General features: G+C 51.5%; 1 protein-coding gene across 2 annotated transcripts in view; it reads left to right on the top strand.

The window, feature by feature from the left end:
• Bicd2 (BICD cargo adaptor 2) overlaps window positions 1-12864 on the top strand; it is a 45236-nt gene extending 32372 nt beyond the window's left edge. The window contains exons 3-8 of one of the 2 annotated variants that reach the window (XM_021180118.2): window positions 974-1126; window positions 3585-4046; window positions 4709-5734; window positions 6344-6495; window positions 8872-9082; window positions 10804-12864. In XM_021180118.2, coding sequence (XP_021035777.1) covers window positions 974-1126; window positions 3585-4046; window positions 4709-5734; window positions 6344-6495; window positions 8872-9082; window positions 10804-10809 — 2010 coding nt within the window. In that variant the 3' untranslated portion in view covers window positions 10810-12864. Of the gene's footprint in view, window positions 1-973; window positions 1127-3584; window positions 4047-4708; window positions 5735-6343; window positions 6496-8871 lie in introns of both variants that reach the window. The other variant, XM_021180117.2, reaches the window with a different exon arrangement.
• Window positions 12865-13625: the final 761 nt, after the last annotated feature.

Genomic DNA, 13625 nt, shown 5'->3' on the forward strand with positions numbered 1-13625 from the left:
TAGCCCCACTAGTCTACTTTCCTGTTCTGGATCTTTCTTACAAGTGGAATCATAGGGTGCATAGTCTCTTTGCTGGCTTCATTGACTAAGCAGAATGCCTTTATGCTCATTCGTGTTGTAGCAAGTGTCAAGACGTCATTCCATAATGTGGCGGAATAACCCTGCATTGCAGAGACAGACCATGCTTTGTTTATTCATTCATTTGCCAGTGGATACTTGGGTCTCGTTCACCTGGAACACTGGGAACACTGATGTGCAGGGTTCTGCGTGCTTTGTTCTCTGGTGTAGACATATGCAAATGAGCCCCAGTGTTGACCCCACTTAACAGGTTACCACTCAGATGGCCTCATCTTCCAGATGGAGCAAAGGGGGCAGAGTTAGGGCGTGGGCGAAGTCCTGAGTGAAGTGTATTGTGTGACGGGGCAGGACCATGTTAGAGACACCAGTGCCTTGCTCAGGTCCAGGAGAATGGTAGAGCCTTCCCAGTGAGGCTTAGAGGGATGGCAACGTCTTCCTCTAGTCCACAGTGACTGCTGACCGTGTGCAGAGAACACTCGGCCTGATGTTTATGGCCTGAAGAATGCTCCCCTCAGACCGCTCCTACCTAGATTAGCTAACCCCACCTCCTTGTTCCGCTGTATACCACAAACCCCGCCTCCTTGTTCTCCCACACTGCTTCAGTTAGGTGAAAACCTGGAGCCTGCAGAGCTCAGCACGGTGAGAGCAGGTTGGGTCACTTGCCTGAAGTTCCACACCTGAGAGAAGTGGAAGAGATCAGACCGTGGATGTCTGCTGCTCTGCACAAACCCTGCTGCCCTGGGCTTCTCTCCTCCAGACAGCCATATAGTTGCCCAAAGGGCTCACAGCGTACCTTGCTGTGCTGAGCCCCCTGTGATACTTGGAAGCCACATGTGCTAGGGCTAGCTTTAGAGCTATAGAAGTAACCACACAGCATTTTTCTCTGCCCCTGCAGATCAACCAGAATGTGGAGATCCAGCGTGGTCGCCTGCGGGATGACATCAAGGAGTACAAGTTCCGGGAGGCCCGTCTACTTCAGGACTACTCAGAGCTGGAGGAGGAGAACATCAGCCTGCAGAAACAAGTGTCTGTGCTCAGGCAGAACCAGGCGAGTCTCTGGAGTAGTGTCACCTCTGGGCATCTTAGTCCTTTCACCCACCCACCTTCCCCTTCTCTGCCTCGGTCCACATACCTGTGGCCAGGACCAGTGGGACCTCCACAGTGGAGACAGGGGAATCAAAGCTCACAGCATCTAGCACTATAAGAGCATGAAACAAGGCCTATGACTTTAGTATGACAAGTTCCCAGGCCAAGAGTAGCATGACTCTTCCTGGGAGTCTGTTTCTGCTTAGCAGAGATAGGTACTGATGGCATACCAGAAAATCTGCCTTGGCGAACCAGTGATAATATTGAGCTTACTTACAGGAGCATGATTGAGGAGAAATCTTAGGAATATGGGTGAAGGGTTACTGGCAGGGGCATGGGTAAAGGGTTACTCACAGGGGCATAGGTGAAGGGTTATAGGGGCATGGGTGAGGGGTCACGGGCATGGGGGAGGGGGTTACAGGAGCATGGGGGAGGAGTCACAGGGCATGGGGGAGGGGTTACAGGGATGGAGGTGAAGGGTTACAGGGACATGGGGGAGGGATCACAGGCATGGGGGAGGAGTTACAGGGGCATGGGTGATTCCAGAATAGCTACATCACTAAAACCCTTGCGTCTTGGCATGGGTGATGACCTCTAACAGTTGCTAGATGGGGTTCTCTCTTCATTTAGCCTTTTGTTTCCTGTCTACTTTAGCAGACACTGAGATAGCTTGGGCAGGTTTAGGGGACAGGGGACAAGGGACAGGAGGGAGGGAGTGGCTAGAATCTTGGGTGAGCGTCTAATGCACTTTACCCTTCCTTCTATGAGAGCATGTGTATAGGCCTGATCTTGTGAGGGTCTCCGAGCTGGGTAATCATGGCTGCTCTGATTTCGAGACAGCAAGGGCCATGTCATGCCTGGAGGACAGTGTTCCACATCACCAAGGTATGGGGGAAACTCAGATAGATGAACCGGCTGTACTAAGACCCCCAGAGACTGACCATGAAGCCTGAAATACTGCCATGGCTCTGCCTGTTGTAGGGATGGAGGATGTACCCTCTGCCTGTGGCAGGGATTAGGGAGTCCTCCTGGATGGGTAAGGCTTAGAACCACACAGTGCCTGAACATGCACCCCATGTTCAGAGATGCCCTAAGATCTGTAGGCAGCAGGGAACTTCTTTCTTCTCAGGAAATCCTAGACTCTACCCCAAATGCCATGGGTACTGTGCTTGCTTTGGTTAGAGCCTCTAACAGCTGATCATCTCACTACAGAGGCCTCACCGTCACTGTCACCGTCAGGGACCTGGCATTTATCCCATGCAGGAAGAAGCCCGTGTGTCAGGGTAGAAGCTTCCGTGCTTGCACAGCAGTCAAGGGATGGACTCTGGAGCTGGATAACCACAGGAGCAGGGCTCACAGCTCTAGCCTGTAGCTCATAAGCATGAGGGGCCACTGGGGAGAAGAAAAACTGAACCTCAAGGAGACCCCGCCCTGAGTGGAGTCATTCCCCATGGGAGGTTCCTGTGCCCCATTCAGGGCACTGGAATGTGGGCACACTTACAATAAATAGTGTACCAGGTTTTCCTCCCTACCCCAAATCCAGAGAGATTCATTCATTACTTTCTTACTGTTACAGTAAGAGGTTTTCATATATGCCCACAAACCCTGAGCCACACATTAAGCATCAACTTCCATTTACTCGTTCTGTGTCCACTCCTAAATCATGTCGCATTAACAAGACCAGTTAGGCCTTCCCACTCTCCGTCTAGCTCTCCTAGGCCTGCATCGTGAGGGCTCATGCTGAGGCGTTCAGCCTGGGGGGAACATCCAGTTTACTTATTTGGAAATATAATTCAAAATAGTGGTCATAGCACACAGCAAAGAGTCTATTTTATGTGCCTTAAAATACCTGGTTATGGCTGGTGAAGTGGCTCAGTGGGTAAAGGCGATTATAGTGCAAGTCTCGTGACTTGAGCTCAGCTCCCAGGACTCATACACATGAAGTGGGAGGAGAGAGCCTCCACCGTGCACACACACACCGCGCACACACACGCAGATGTACACACATTTAATAAAGAGAGATTTGGTTAGCTGTTAATGTTCCTGAGTACTGTTAGAGAATCAGTACCTACTGGTGCTAATTCTCAGAAACATAATAGGAATTTGGCAGCCTCCATGGTGAGTCCTTAGCCGTGGCATTGCAGGTTCCATGTGCACACTCCAGGCACACTGGTCCTGGCAGTGGGGCTGGAAGTTTCTACTGCTTCTAGTGCTCTAGACACCCCCTCCTAGCACCTGTCTTGCTCCATGCTGGAAGTGGCCTTAGCTGTAGCCACTGCCCTCTGCAGAGTAGCATTTCATTCCATGTGTCCTTGCTCTTTGTGCTGGGGGGAGGTGGTGTCCTGACGTTGTCCTTATTTACCAACCTGAGTGGAGCCTCTGTACTGCCCTGATGTGGGAGTGCTTGCATTCTTCCCTAGGTGGAGTTTGAGGGCCTCAAGCATGAAATCAAGCGCCTGGAGGAGGAGACAGAGTACCTCAACAGCCAGCTAGAGGATGCCATCCGGCTTAAGGAGATCTCTGAACGGCAGTTGGAGGAGGCGCTGGAGACGCTGAAGACAGAGCGGGAGCAGAAGAACAACCTGCGCAAGGAGTTGTCGCACTACATGAGCATCAACGATTCCTTCTATACCAGCCACCTGCAGGTCTCCTTAGACGGCCTCAAGTTCAGTGATGATGCTGTCACCACAGAGCCCAACAATGATGCCGAAGCCCTGGTCAATGGCTTTGAGCACAGTGGCTTGGTCAAATCATCCTTGGACAACAAGACATCCACACCCAGGAAAGATGGCCTGGCTCCACCCTCCCCCAGCCTCGTCTCCGACCTGCTCAGTGAGCTCCACATATCTGAGATCCAGAAGCTGAAACAGCAGCTGGTGCAGGTGAGCGGGCAGAGCCTCATGCCCCATCCCTCCCTCTCCCCATGCCTTCCGCAACACTGTAAGCTGTGCTTTTGTGACATGTGGCTGCCTTTAACTTCCTCATACCATACATGAAATTCTTACTGGTAAAGAGTAGTGTCCCAGAGGAGTAGGTTCCTGATTACTGTGCAAGGTTTAGTACCTTGGTACCCATGTTGCTCCCTTTGCTACCCAAATCATGTATGGGTGAGGTGACCTGTCCCTCGTGTAACTCCTACCTACAGACCACAGCTAGTGTCTTTGCAGGGCCATACATCATCATATCTGAAAGTTTACTGTTGATCTATAAATGAGTGTTCTCCACAACATGAGAAAGGGAAGTGGTGGAGAGCTGGGACACTTAGGGACCCTGCCAGCATGCACTGGACCCAGAGTTCCACACATGAAGCCCAGCTCCGCCCCAACCCCAACACATGTTTAGTGACCTCTTATGGATGAGCACTATTGTTGGTGATAGTCATGGTCGCTGTGGTGAATTCTGTCCAGTCTGCTGTCAACCAGTGGCATGGCCAGGGAATTTGCATAGCCCTTGGCCCATCTGGCTCAGCATGAGATGTTGTTTGGTCATCCTAGAGTCTTCTAAGCCTTGTTGACCTGTTTTCCTGCTACATCTACCTTTGCAGATGGAGCGGGAGAAGGTGGGCCTGCTGGCAACACTGCAGGACACACAGAAGCAGCTGGAGCAGGCTCGGGGAACCCTCTCTGAGCAGCATGAGAAGGTGAGTCGACTCACAGAGAACCTTAGTGCCCTCCGGCGCCTGCAGGCTGGCAAGGAGCGACAGACCTCGCTGGATAATGAGAAGGACCGTGACAGCCACGAAGACGGTGACTACTATGAGGTGGACATCAATGGGCCTGAGATCCTGGCCTGCAAGTACCACGTGGCCGTGGCTGAGGCTGGCGAGCTCCGGGAGCAGCTCAAGGCATTGCGCAGCACACACGAAGCTCGTGAAGCCCAGCACGCAGAAGAAAAGGGCCGGTATGAGGCTGAGGGCCAGGCACTCACCGAGAAGATCTCTCTGCTGGAGAAGGCTAGCCACCAGGACCGAGAGCTGCTGGCCCATCTGGAAAAGGAGCTGAAGAAGGTGAGCGATGTGGCTGGTGAGACCCAGGGCAGCCTGAATGTGGCTCAGGATGAGCTGGTGACCTTCAGTGAGGAGCTGGCCAACCTCTACCACCATGTGTGCATGTGCAACAACGAGACACCCAACCGTGTCATGCTCGACTATTACCGTGAGGGCCAGGGCAAGGCTGGCCGCACCAGCCCGGAGGGCCGTGGGCGCCGGTCACCTGTCCTCTTGCCCAAGGGGCTGCTGGCCACAGAGGTGGGCCGAGCAGATGGTGGGACTGGGGACAACAGTCCTTCACCCAGTTCTTCACTGCCGTCACCACTGAGTGACCCCCGCCGGGAACCTATGAACATCTACAACCTGATCGCCATCATCCGAGACCAGATCAAGCACCTGCAGGCAGCCGTAGACCGTACGACCGAGCTGTCCCGGCAGCGGATTGCCTCGCAGGAGCTGGGCCCTGCTGTGGACAAGGACAAGGAAGCACTCATGGAGGAGATCCTCAAGCTGAAGTCCCTGCTGAGTACCAAGCGGGAGCAGATCACCACACTGCGTACCGTGCTCAAGGCCAACAAGCAGGTGAGAGGAGTGGGAGGGGGCGCTGTTGCCTGAGCCCGCTGCGGGGGGGGGGGGGGGGGGGCCCCCGCCACTAGAGCCTGCTGGGGATGGGGGCGGAGGGGAGCACTGCCACCAGAGCCTGCTGTTGGGGGGGAGCACTGCCCACTGCCTCCAGAGCCCGCTGGGAGGGCACCTAGGCCTGTGCCATCACCTTGTTGCTGCTGTCTCCTGCTGTCTCCTTCCTCAGGGCTTCCAGCCAGGGGCTGGAGTGAGTGTGGGGATTAGAGGGTGCTTTAACTAGAGCTTTTCAGTCATTAAGTACTGCTGCTTCTGTCCACCTTACAGTTTCTTATGCTGTGGTAACAGAGAGCAGTGGTCTGAGTGCCCTGTCGAGTGCCCTGTGGGTTCTCCAGGACAGGGTCTATGGTACATCATTTTTCCCTGCTAATCAGGGTTGAAGCTGGGACTTACTGAGGCAAACTGGCATGCCAGGAGCATGGCTAGCATTTTGTCCCGACAGCTGCATGAGAAAATTTTTTTTCCAGAGAATTTTTCATGGTCAGCAGCTTCACCTTGGGCCCAGGACTTTACACCCTTCACCACCCCACTTTCTACTTCTCTGTCCTCCAGACAGCTGAGGTGGCCCTGGCCAACCTGAAGAGCAAGTATGAGAACGAGAAGGCCATGGTGACCGAGACCATGATGAAGCTACGGAACGAGCTCAAGGCCCTCAAGGAAGACGCAGCCACCTTCTCCTCCCTACGTGCCATGTTTGCCACCAGGTACCTGCAACACTGTGACACTCTCCCTTCTGCAGCCTCTCTTCCCTGGAGCTACCTGTTAGCCTTACCCACAGCCTTCAGCCTCGTTCCTGAGTCCTGCAGACCTGTTGGTTCAGCACTGTAGTAGCCCTGCCAGGCCCCCAACACAGCTCAAGGTTTGGAGACTACAGCCTCCAGCCCAGTCCCAACATGTGTGTGGGGCTGCCCTTCTCGACTGAGGAGGAGGAAAGATTGTGTGGTTCCAGGTCCCTCAGGTGGCTGCACCCCAGCCTTCCGTGCCTCTTGTAGGCAGGTGCCATTTTGGTAGACATTCAGCAGAGGTGTGCATCCATTTCCCTGTTCCCATGGCCCCCAGAAACGTGGTTTTCATTTCCCTCTTCATGACCCTGGAGGCTCCATTTCTTGTGCTTTGAGCATAGGAGTCCTCGAAGCAAAGGGCTAAGGGAGTGAGCTCAGGAAATGGAAAGTATAGTTGTGAAGTCCAGTTACCAGTTACTGTGCAGTGGTGACAGATGCGGCCCAGACTAGTTTGTTATTCCTCTCCTGTAGTGTAGTCCGGGCTCCAACACAGCCAGTTTGCCATCCATTCCCAGCCTTCCTGTCAGGGAAGGGCAAGCGAGCTTTAGGCCTGGGGTTATGCAGTTTCCTTCCTCTCCCCTGGGGGTTCTTCCTGCGGCCTGGGAAAGAGCAGTCTTAAAGGGTGGAAAACAAGGTCCCTGCCTATCACCCTCCAAAGACAGGTGGTGCCACCTGCTGCTCAGTGTTGGAATGACAGTGTGGGGATTAGCAAGGCTGAGCACTGAAACTGGGACAGCTGGCCGTTTCCTGTAAAGTGTGAGAAGCTGAGACAGGATGGGCCGGGACCCGTTTCCCTCCCTCCAGCCCAGCTGCTTCCAGTCTCTTAGCATCCCTGCAGGTAAGTCCTGCCAAGGCAGGCACAAGCAGAAGAGTCCAGCATTTCTCCGGACATTTCCTACCTGATCTTAGGGGAAGAAAAACATTTTTTTTGAGACAGGGTCTCACTATGTAGCCCTGGAACTTGCTATGTGGATCAGGCTGGCCTAGAACTCATGGAACTCTTCTTCCCTCTGCAGCCAACCCCACCCCCACCCCTATTCCTACCCCACCCCCTTGGTGGGATTAGGAAAGAATTCTTGTAATTCCTCAGCATCTTGTACAAATCATAACCTTTGAAGTTTGTTCTGTTTAAAGACCTGACTTTTCTGGTGAATCCGGGATTTCAAACATATGAGGAAGACAGTATGTAGTCTCTGAGGGGAGCTCTTAGGTACCAGCTGGGTGTGGATAAAGCAGGGCCATGGGTAGCAGAAGGGCAGTGCTTAGAGCCCATGTGCCCACCACCACCTCTAGAGACACTTGCCCAGTGTCATAAGATTCCACCAGACCCAAACTAGGCAAGTGTGCCGGTGTCACCCAGGGAACCTTGGCCAGGCTCTCTCCCTCCACTCGATGGGGGTGGGGCATGCTGCATCACAGCAGGTGGAGGCTTGGGAGCTATACTCCTCCCTGGCTCGGATTGTCACTCTGCAAAGGCTTACTAGCCACCAGATACGGTTTGCAATAGTCTCAAGCTCAGTCCTCTCTCAGTTTACACCCAGATCCTGGGAGCTAGTGATGTCTCAGTATCTGAGATACCTTTTTGTTCTTAAAGTGGGAGAGAGCTTACTGGAAGAAAGTCAAATGGATGAGCGCCAAGCCTTGCTTATCAGAACCACTTCAAACCTGCAAACAAACACCCCATGTCTTAGGGTTTCTGTTGCTGTAATGAAACACCATGGCCCAAAACTACTTGGGGAGTGTTTATTTTACCTGATAGCTTCTAGTCAGTCAGGGAAGTTAGGGCAGGAGCCGATGCAGAGGCCATGGAGGAGTGCTGCTTACTTGCATGCTTGCTCAGCCTGCTTTCTTACAGCACCCAGGACCCAGGCATGGTCCCACCATGGTGAGCTGGGCCTTCCCACATCACTAATTAGGAAAATGTATCACTGGCTTACCTAAAGAGCAATCTGGCAGAGGTGTTTTCTCAATTGAGGTACCCTCTTCCCAAATGACTATAGTCTCTGTGTCAGGCTAACATAGAAACTAGCCAGCACTCCTCACGCCTTCTGCCCTCTCTCCCTGCAAAGAAACAACTGCAGTACCACTGAGTTGAAGGTAACCTTACTGTTCTGTTTGAGCACTGCCTCTCTCGTCCTGGTCATGGCCTTATTCCAAAGGAGCCTTTGCACTAGGAACCAGAACAAGCTTCACCAGCTCTGGCCCCAGCTTAGGCTCCAGGAGAGATGCCTTGGAGTGGAGTGGGGCACCTGGGCCTGCTCTCCCTCTCAGCCTCTCAGCTGGGCTTTGTCTCCACAGGTGTGACGAATACATCACACAGCTGGATGAGATGCAGCGGCAGCTGGCCGCTGCCGAGGACGAGAAGAAGACCCTTAACTCCCTGTTGCGCATGGCCATCCAGCAGAAGCTGGCGCTCACCCAGCGGCTGGAGCTGCTGGAGCTGGACCATGAGCAGACCCGCAGGGGCCGCAGCAAGGCCGCCTCCAAGGCCAAGCCAGCCTCACCGAGCGTAAGTCACACCTGCGCCTGTGCCAGCGAGAGGGCGGAGGGCGCCGGGCTGGCCAACCAGGTGTTCTGCAGTGAGAAGCACAGCATTTACTGTGATTAGGGCTGTGGGGCGCCGCACACCTAACGTCCGCTTCACCTCAACTAACCCAGCTGCAGCAGCGGGACAGCAGTGCTAGGCCGCTCCTAACGTGACTAACGCACAGAGGGCGGCACTCTAGGCAAGTGGCAGCATTGGGGTACATCTGTAACCAGGACACTTTGAGCTTTGTGCTGCTTTTCATGCCACAGCCCCGCCCCCAGGATATACCATGTCAGTTGCTGTCCTTTGGGATGCTGGTATCAAAAGTAGGGGTGAAGCTGCACACCTTTGTGGAAGACAGTGGAGTGAAAGTTTTCCAGGGCCTCCAGGCACTGTTAGGGAACCCAAGGGTGAGTTCTCCTCTGGACACTCACAGGGGCAGAACCTGAGTTGAAACTTGCATGTTGCTCGCATGTGTCTAATATCAGCACTTGAAAGCAGTTTTGTGAGGCTCTAGCCTGCATCATAGGACTAGCCTAGGTTAGCTCGCTGTGGCTGGCATAGTTTCATGAAGAGTTTCCTTGTAGTTTGTGCAGCATCTCACTGCTAACCACATCCAGGATGGCAGTCCCAGAGGGAATGGACCAGAGAGCCCGCATTCTGCAGTGAGCCCCCACACCTCAGACACGATAACCATAGCCCAGGCAGACAGTGCGGCTGCTCCAGGGTCTCATCTCAAAGATCTGCATGCTGCTGTGTCCTGAGAGGTGACAGATTAGCAGGGCCTGAGGGCCTAGGTCTCCTTTCTTGACGAGAGTGTTCCAAGTGCCTGGTCAGACCTTGGTCCTTGGTTCAGAGCCTGTTATTTGGTCCTTTGAGATCTGCAGCTTGTGCTTGGGTCTTTTCCTAGAAGTTGTCAGACCCAAAGAAGCAGTGTTTTGAGAACTATTAGTGCTATACCAAACTGCACGGCACAGTAGAGCCCAGCTGTGTGCTAGGGGACTTTTTGTGGGCCCGGAGCTGTGCTCAGAACTGGCAGGTAAGAGTTGTGTGGTTCTCGGTGCAGTTTGTGGATACTACAGAAGGAAGAAAGGCCTCCGAGGGCTCTCTTTTTCCAGATGCTCTGTCAGTGCGGAGCTGTGGCATCAGATCAGGTGTGTGCTTTAGTGAGTTGTAAAACAGGACTCTGCTCAGTATTTCTCTCCCAGTCCCCATGGGGCATCATCTAGTCTTGAGACTCCATCTCCCATAACAGCTGCTTGGCTGTTTCTCCCTGTGGAAAGGCATCTTTCATGGTGTGGAATGATTGCTATCCAATATGGCCCTGTAGTCTCTCAAACAGCTTTCTCTTTCTCTCCCCTGGATCCTGGGGTGCCCCAGTCTGCTCAGATTCTCGGCACCACATGGCCATACACTGGGAGCAGAACAGGCCACACGTGTCCCTTGCATGTCCATCCTGGGAATGGCTGCCCGCATGCCCACCCAACCTTCTGCCTTTCTTTCTCTTTGGGCCAGAATGCAGCTTCTCTTAACACTGTATGGGGCTTTGTGGACACTTGGAGCCCCATCCCCTAACACACATGCAGGCCTCCTCTGCCAACTAATGTGCTCGCGCACTCCCAGAACAAGAGCTTTAGCTGTCAGTGAGCAGGGAGTGGCGCGCGACTGATTTCTAATGCTGTCTTGTTTTCTCCTGTTTTCAGCTGTAGAGTAGCTGCTGGGAGGAGGCGGCCACCCGGCCCTGTCACACGGCAGCCCCTCCCCCTCCCCTCCTGTGGCCCATGCAGAGGAAGGAAGGGCAGCCTAAAGTCCACTTAGAAATGTTTGGATATGCCACTGTAATTCTTTTCAAAATAGCGTTCCCCAAGTTTTTAATGGGAGAAANAAAAAAAAAAAAAAAAGCTTTACTATTGAGAATGCTGCAAGCTGCTGCTTGGGAAGGTCTCTGTGTGGCCGAAGAACCTGCTTCCACAGCCACCGCGCTGCCAGGCTCTCTAGGGGCCTGCTGGACGCCTGCCACAGGCTCTCCTTATTACACATGCTCCTTTTTTATCCGATCAACCTGTGCACTTTTGATATTTTGATATTATATTTGCTTCCTTAATTCCTTGCATAGAGACGGTCTCCAGTGCCGTGGTCTGTGCTCATGGTCCTGTAGCTGTCCGTCCTGGCTCTGATGTGTTGACCTACGTCAACACAAGGTAGAGCTGTGCTCCATGGTGTGTAGCTAGACTTCGGGTGAGGCTCCGACCCGGCAAGGAGCTGGCCAGTGTATCCACGCTGTGGTTCAGCAGCCTTTAGAGGACACGGCATTGTGGTTCATGTTTGAAATTACAGATTTTAAATGCCATGTTCATTAAGAAATCCAGGGTATTCCAATTCTGGGGTTTTTCATATTGTATTATTATTATTATTCTTAGGAATAGTTCAATGTAACAAGAAGAAAACTTGACCTTTGCTCTGGTTAAAACAGTAATAGGCACTTGAAAGCATAAATTATTGAATGAGTAGTATTACCTACAAATTCCAGAGTTTTCTGGGTTTTAGGACATTGTGAAGCATGACTGACTAACAGAATTTTATACAACTGCACCAGTGAAATTCCAAATTGGAATTGTTTTGTTATTCTGGTTGTCGTGCCAAATTGTGGTACACTTAGAAAATTCTACAGCCGTCGATTTTCAGGTGTTCAATTTCAACACCTTTTTGTTAGTAACCATTGCCAGTAGTGCCTTCATCAGTTCAGGGAGGTGTCCCAGCCAGGTCAGGTCTCCAGGACGGGCAGCAGTGGAGAGCTAGTTGGGAATGCTGAAGGCCATTGTGGACCAGCAGGTACCTGCCTCACTTTGTACTTGGGCATCTTCATTGAGGGAGAGAGAACAGTGATTGTGCAAAATTCTGTTAGTCAGTGATTCTTCACATGCAAATTCAGGGGCTTAGAAACAAAACAAACACACAAACCTGGACTGTGCTTTGGGAACCAAATGGACTTCATGGGACAAGCTAAGCAAGCTGTACAGACATCACGTTTGTGAAGAGCTGAGGGCGTCAGGAGAGCCGGCGAAGTCGGCATGTGAGTGGGGAAGAGGGTTAGCCATAGTGTTCTTTGCAAATGTGAAAGTCAGACATTGTATCTTCTCTTGCTTGGCGTAACTAATCGCTGTTAATTTCAGGAAACAGAAGTCAGTAAAACTCCTTAGTAAACTCCTTGCTAAGTGAGGTTCAGGGTGTGGTCAAATTGGTACTAGTGGAGGGGGCGAAATTGTCCTCCAGCCTAAAAAGGGACAAATTATAATAATATAAATTGTTGAGAATTGAAGAATTCTGTTTCCTGGAGTGAGCATTTCTTATTCCTAGTTGTTGGGGCTCTTTGCCTTCTGTTACAGTGTTGATTCATACAAAATATTGTTACATTTAAGATAACATCATCTGTATGGGGTATTTATTTGCAATGATGTCTAAGTACTGTATTTTTTCTGTGTGTTACCTTAGTGTCAGAATGTTGGTCTTTATTTTAAAAGTCATATGCATGTTCTCCTGCCAAGGCACCTTTACACAGACTCAAAACAAAATAATGAGCAGATGCCTTCAGTTTCTGAGAAAATGAGGCCAAGTGAGAAGGCATAGGAAGGTTAGACGAGCTGAGACTTCTGTCATGGCTGATGGCGGACCGTCTCCACAGCCAGCACACATAGGAAAAGTGGGCCTGGGTGACGAGTCGCGTTGGTAGGACCAATAAAGAATAATAAAACAATTGAAGCACATGCGTGCCCTCTGTGATTGCTTCACTCCTGCACCAGGTGACCGCTTCCAGCGTGCACGGTAAGTCTGGGACCCCAACAGCCAACCCTAACGGTCACTGAAGGTGCTGGCCGGAAACAACCTGGGATTTATCCTTGGGAGGCAGGATTCTCCTCCAGGGTTGCCCACATTATTCAACGTGAAGACTGACAGCAGGGTGGTCAGAACCCATTGCAGTTTGTAGGACTCGTGGCACAAATAACTTGTGTTTCCTGTACTGGCCAAAGTCTTGCTTCAGACCTAGGAATGAATAACTCTTGGGGACAAGGGTGATTCATTGTCAATATAAAGCTGTATTTAACTGTAGAAATATGTACAGAGATACACAGTGCTTTGGTATAACTGCGAGTGTGAGAACTTGGGGCAGTGTCTAACTCCTTAGACAGATGCCAGGATATTCTCCGGTCATGTCTTCTGTCAACCTTGCCTACCCAGGGTCTCCCTCCAGAAGCCTGCCCCGGTCTTCTGCAGTCTCCTTTCTCTGGCAATACTTTAGGTAAACAAGACAAAGAGGTAGAACTCAAATTACTGAAATAAATAAAAACAGATATACTACTGGTTTTACAAAAATATTTATATATATATATATATATATATATACGCACATACACACATACATACTTTATATAAATGTCTGTGTATATATATGTATGTATAGTGGATCATTGTGCACCAAAAATATTGACTCTCTTTTTTTTTTTTTTTTTTTTTTTTTTTTTTTTTT

Source organism: Mus caroli, chromosome 13, assembly GCF_900094665.2.
Source record: "Mus caroli chromosome 13, CAROLI_EIJ_v1.1, whole genome shotgun sequence".
NCBI classification, from domain to species: domain Eukaryota; kingdom Metazoa; phylum Chordata; class Mammalia; order Rodentia; family Muridae; genus Mus; species Mus caroli.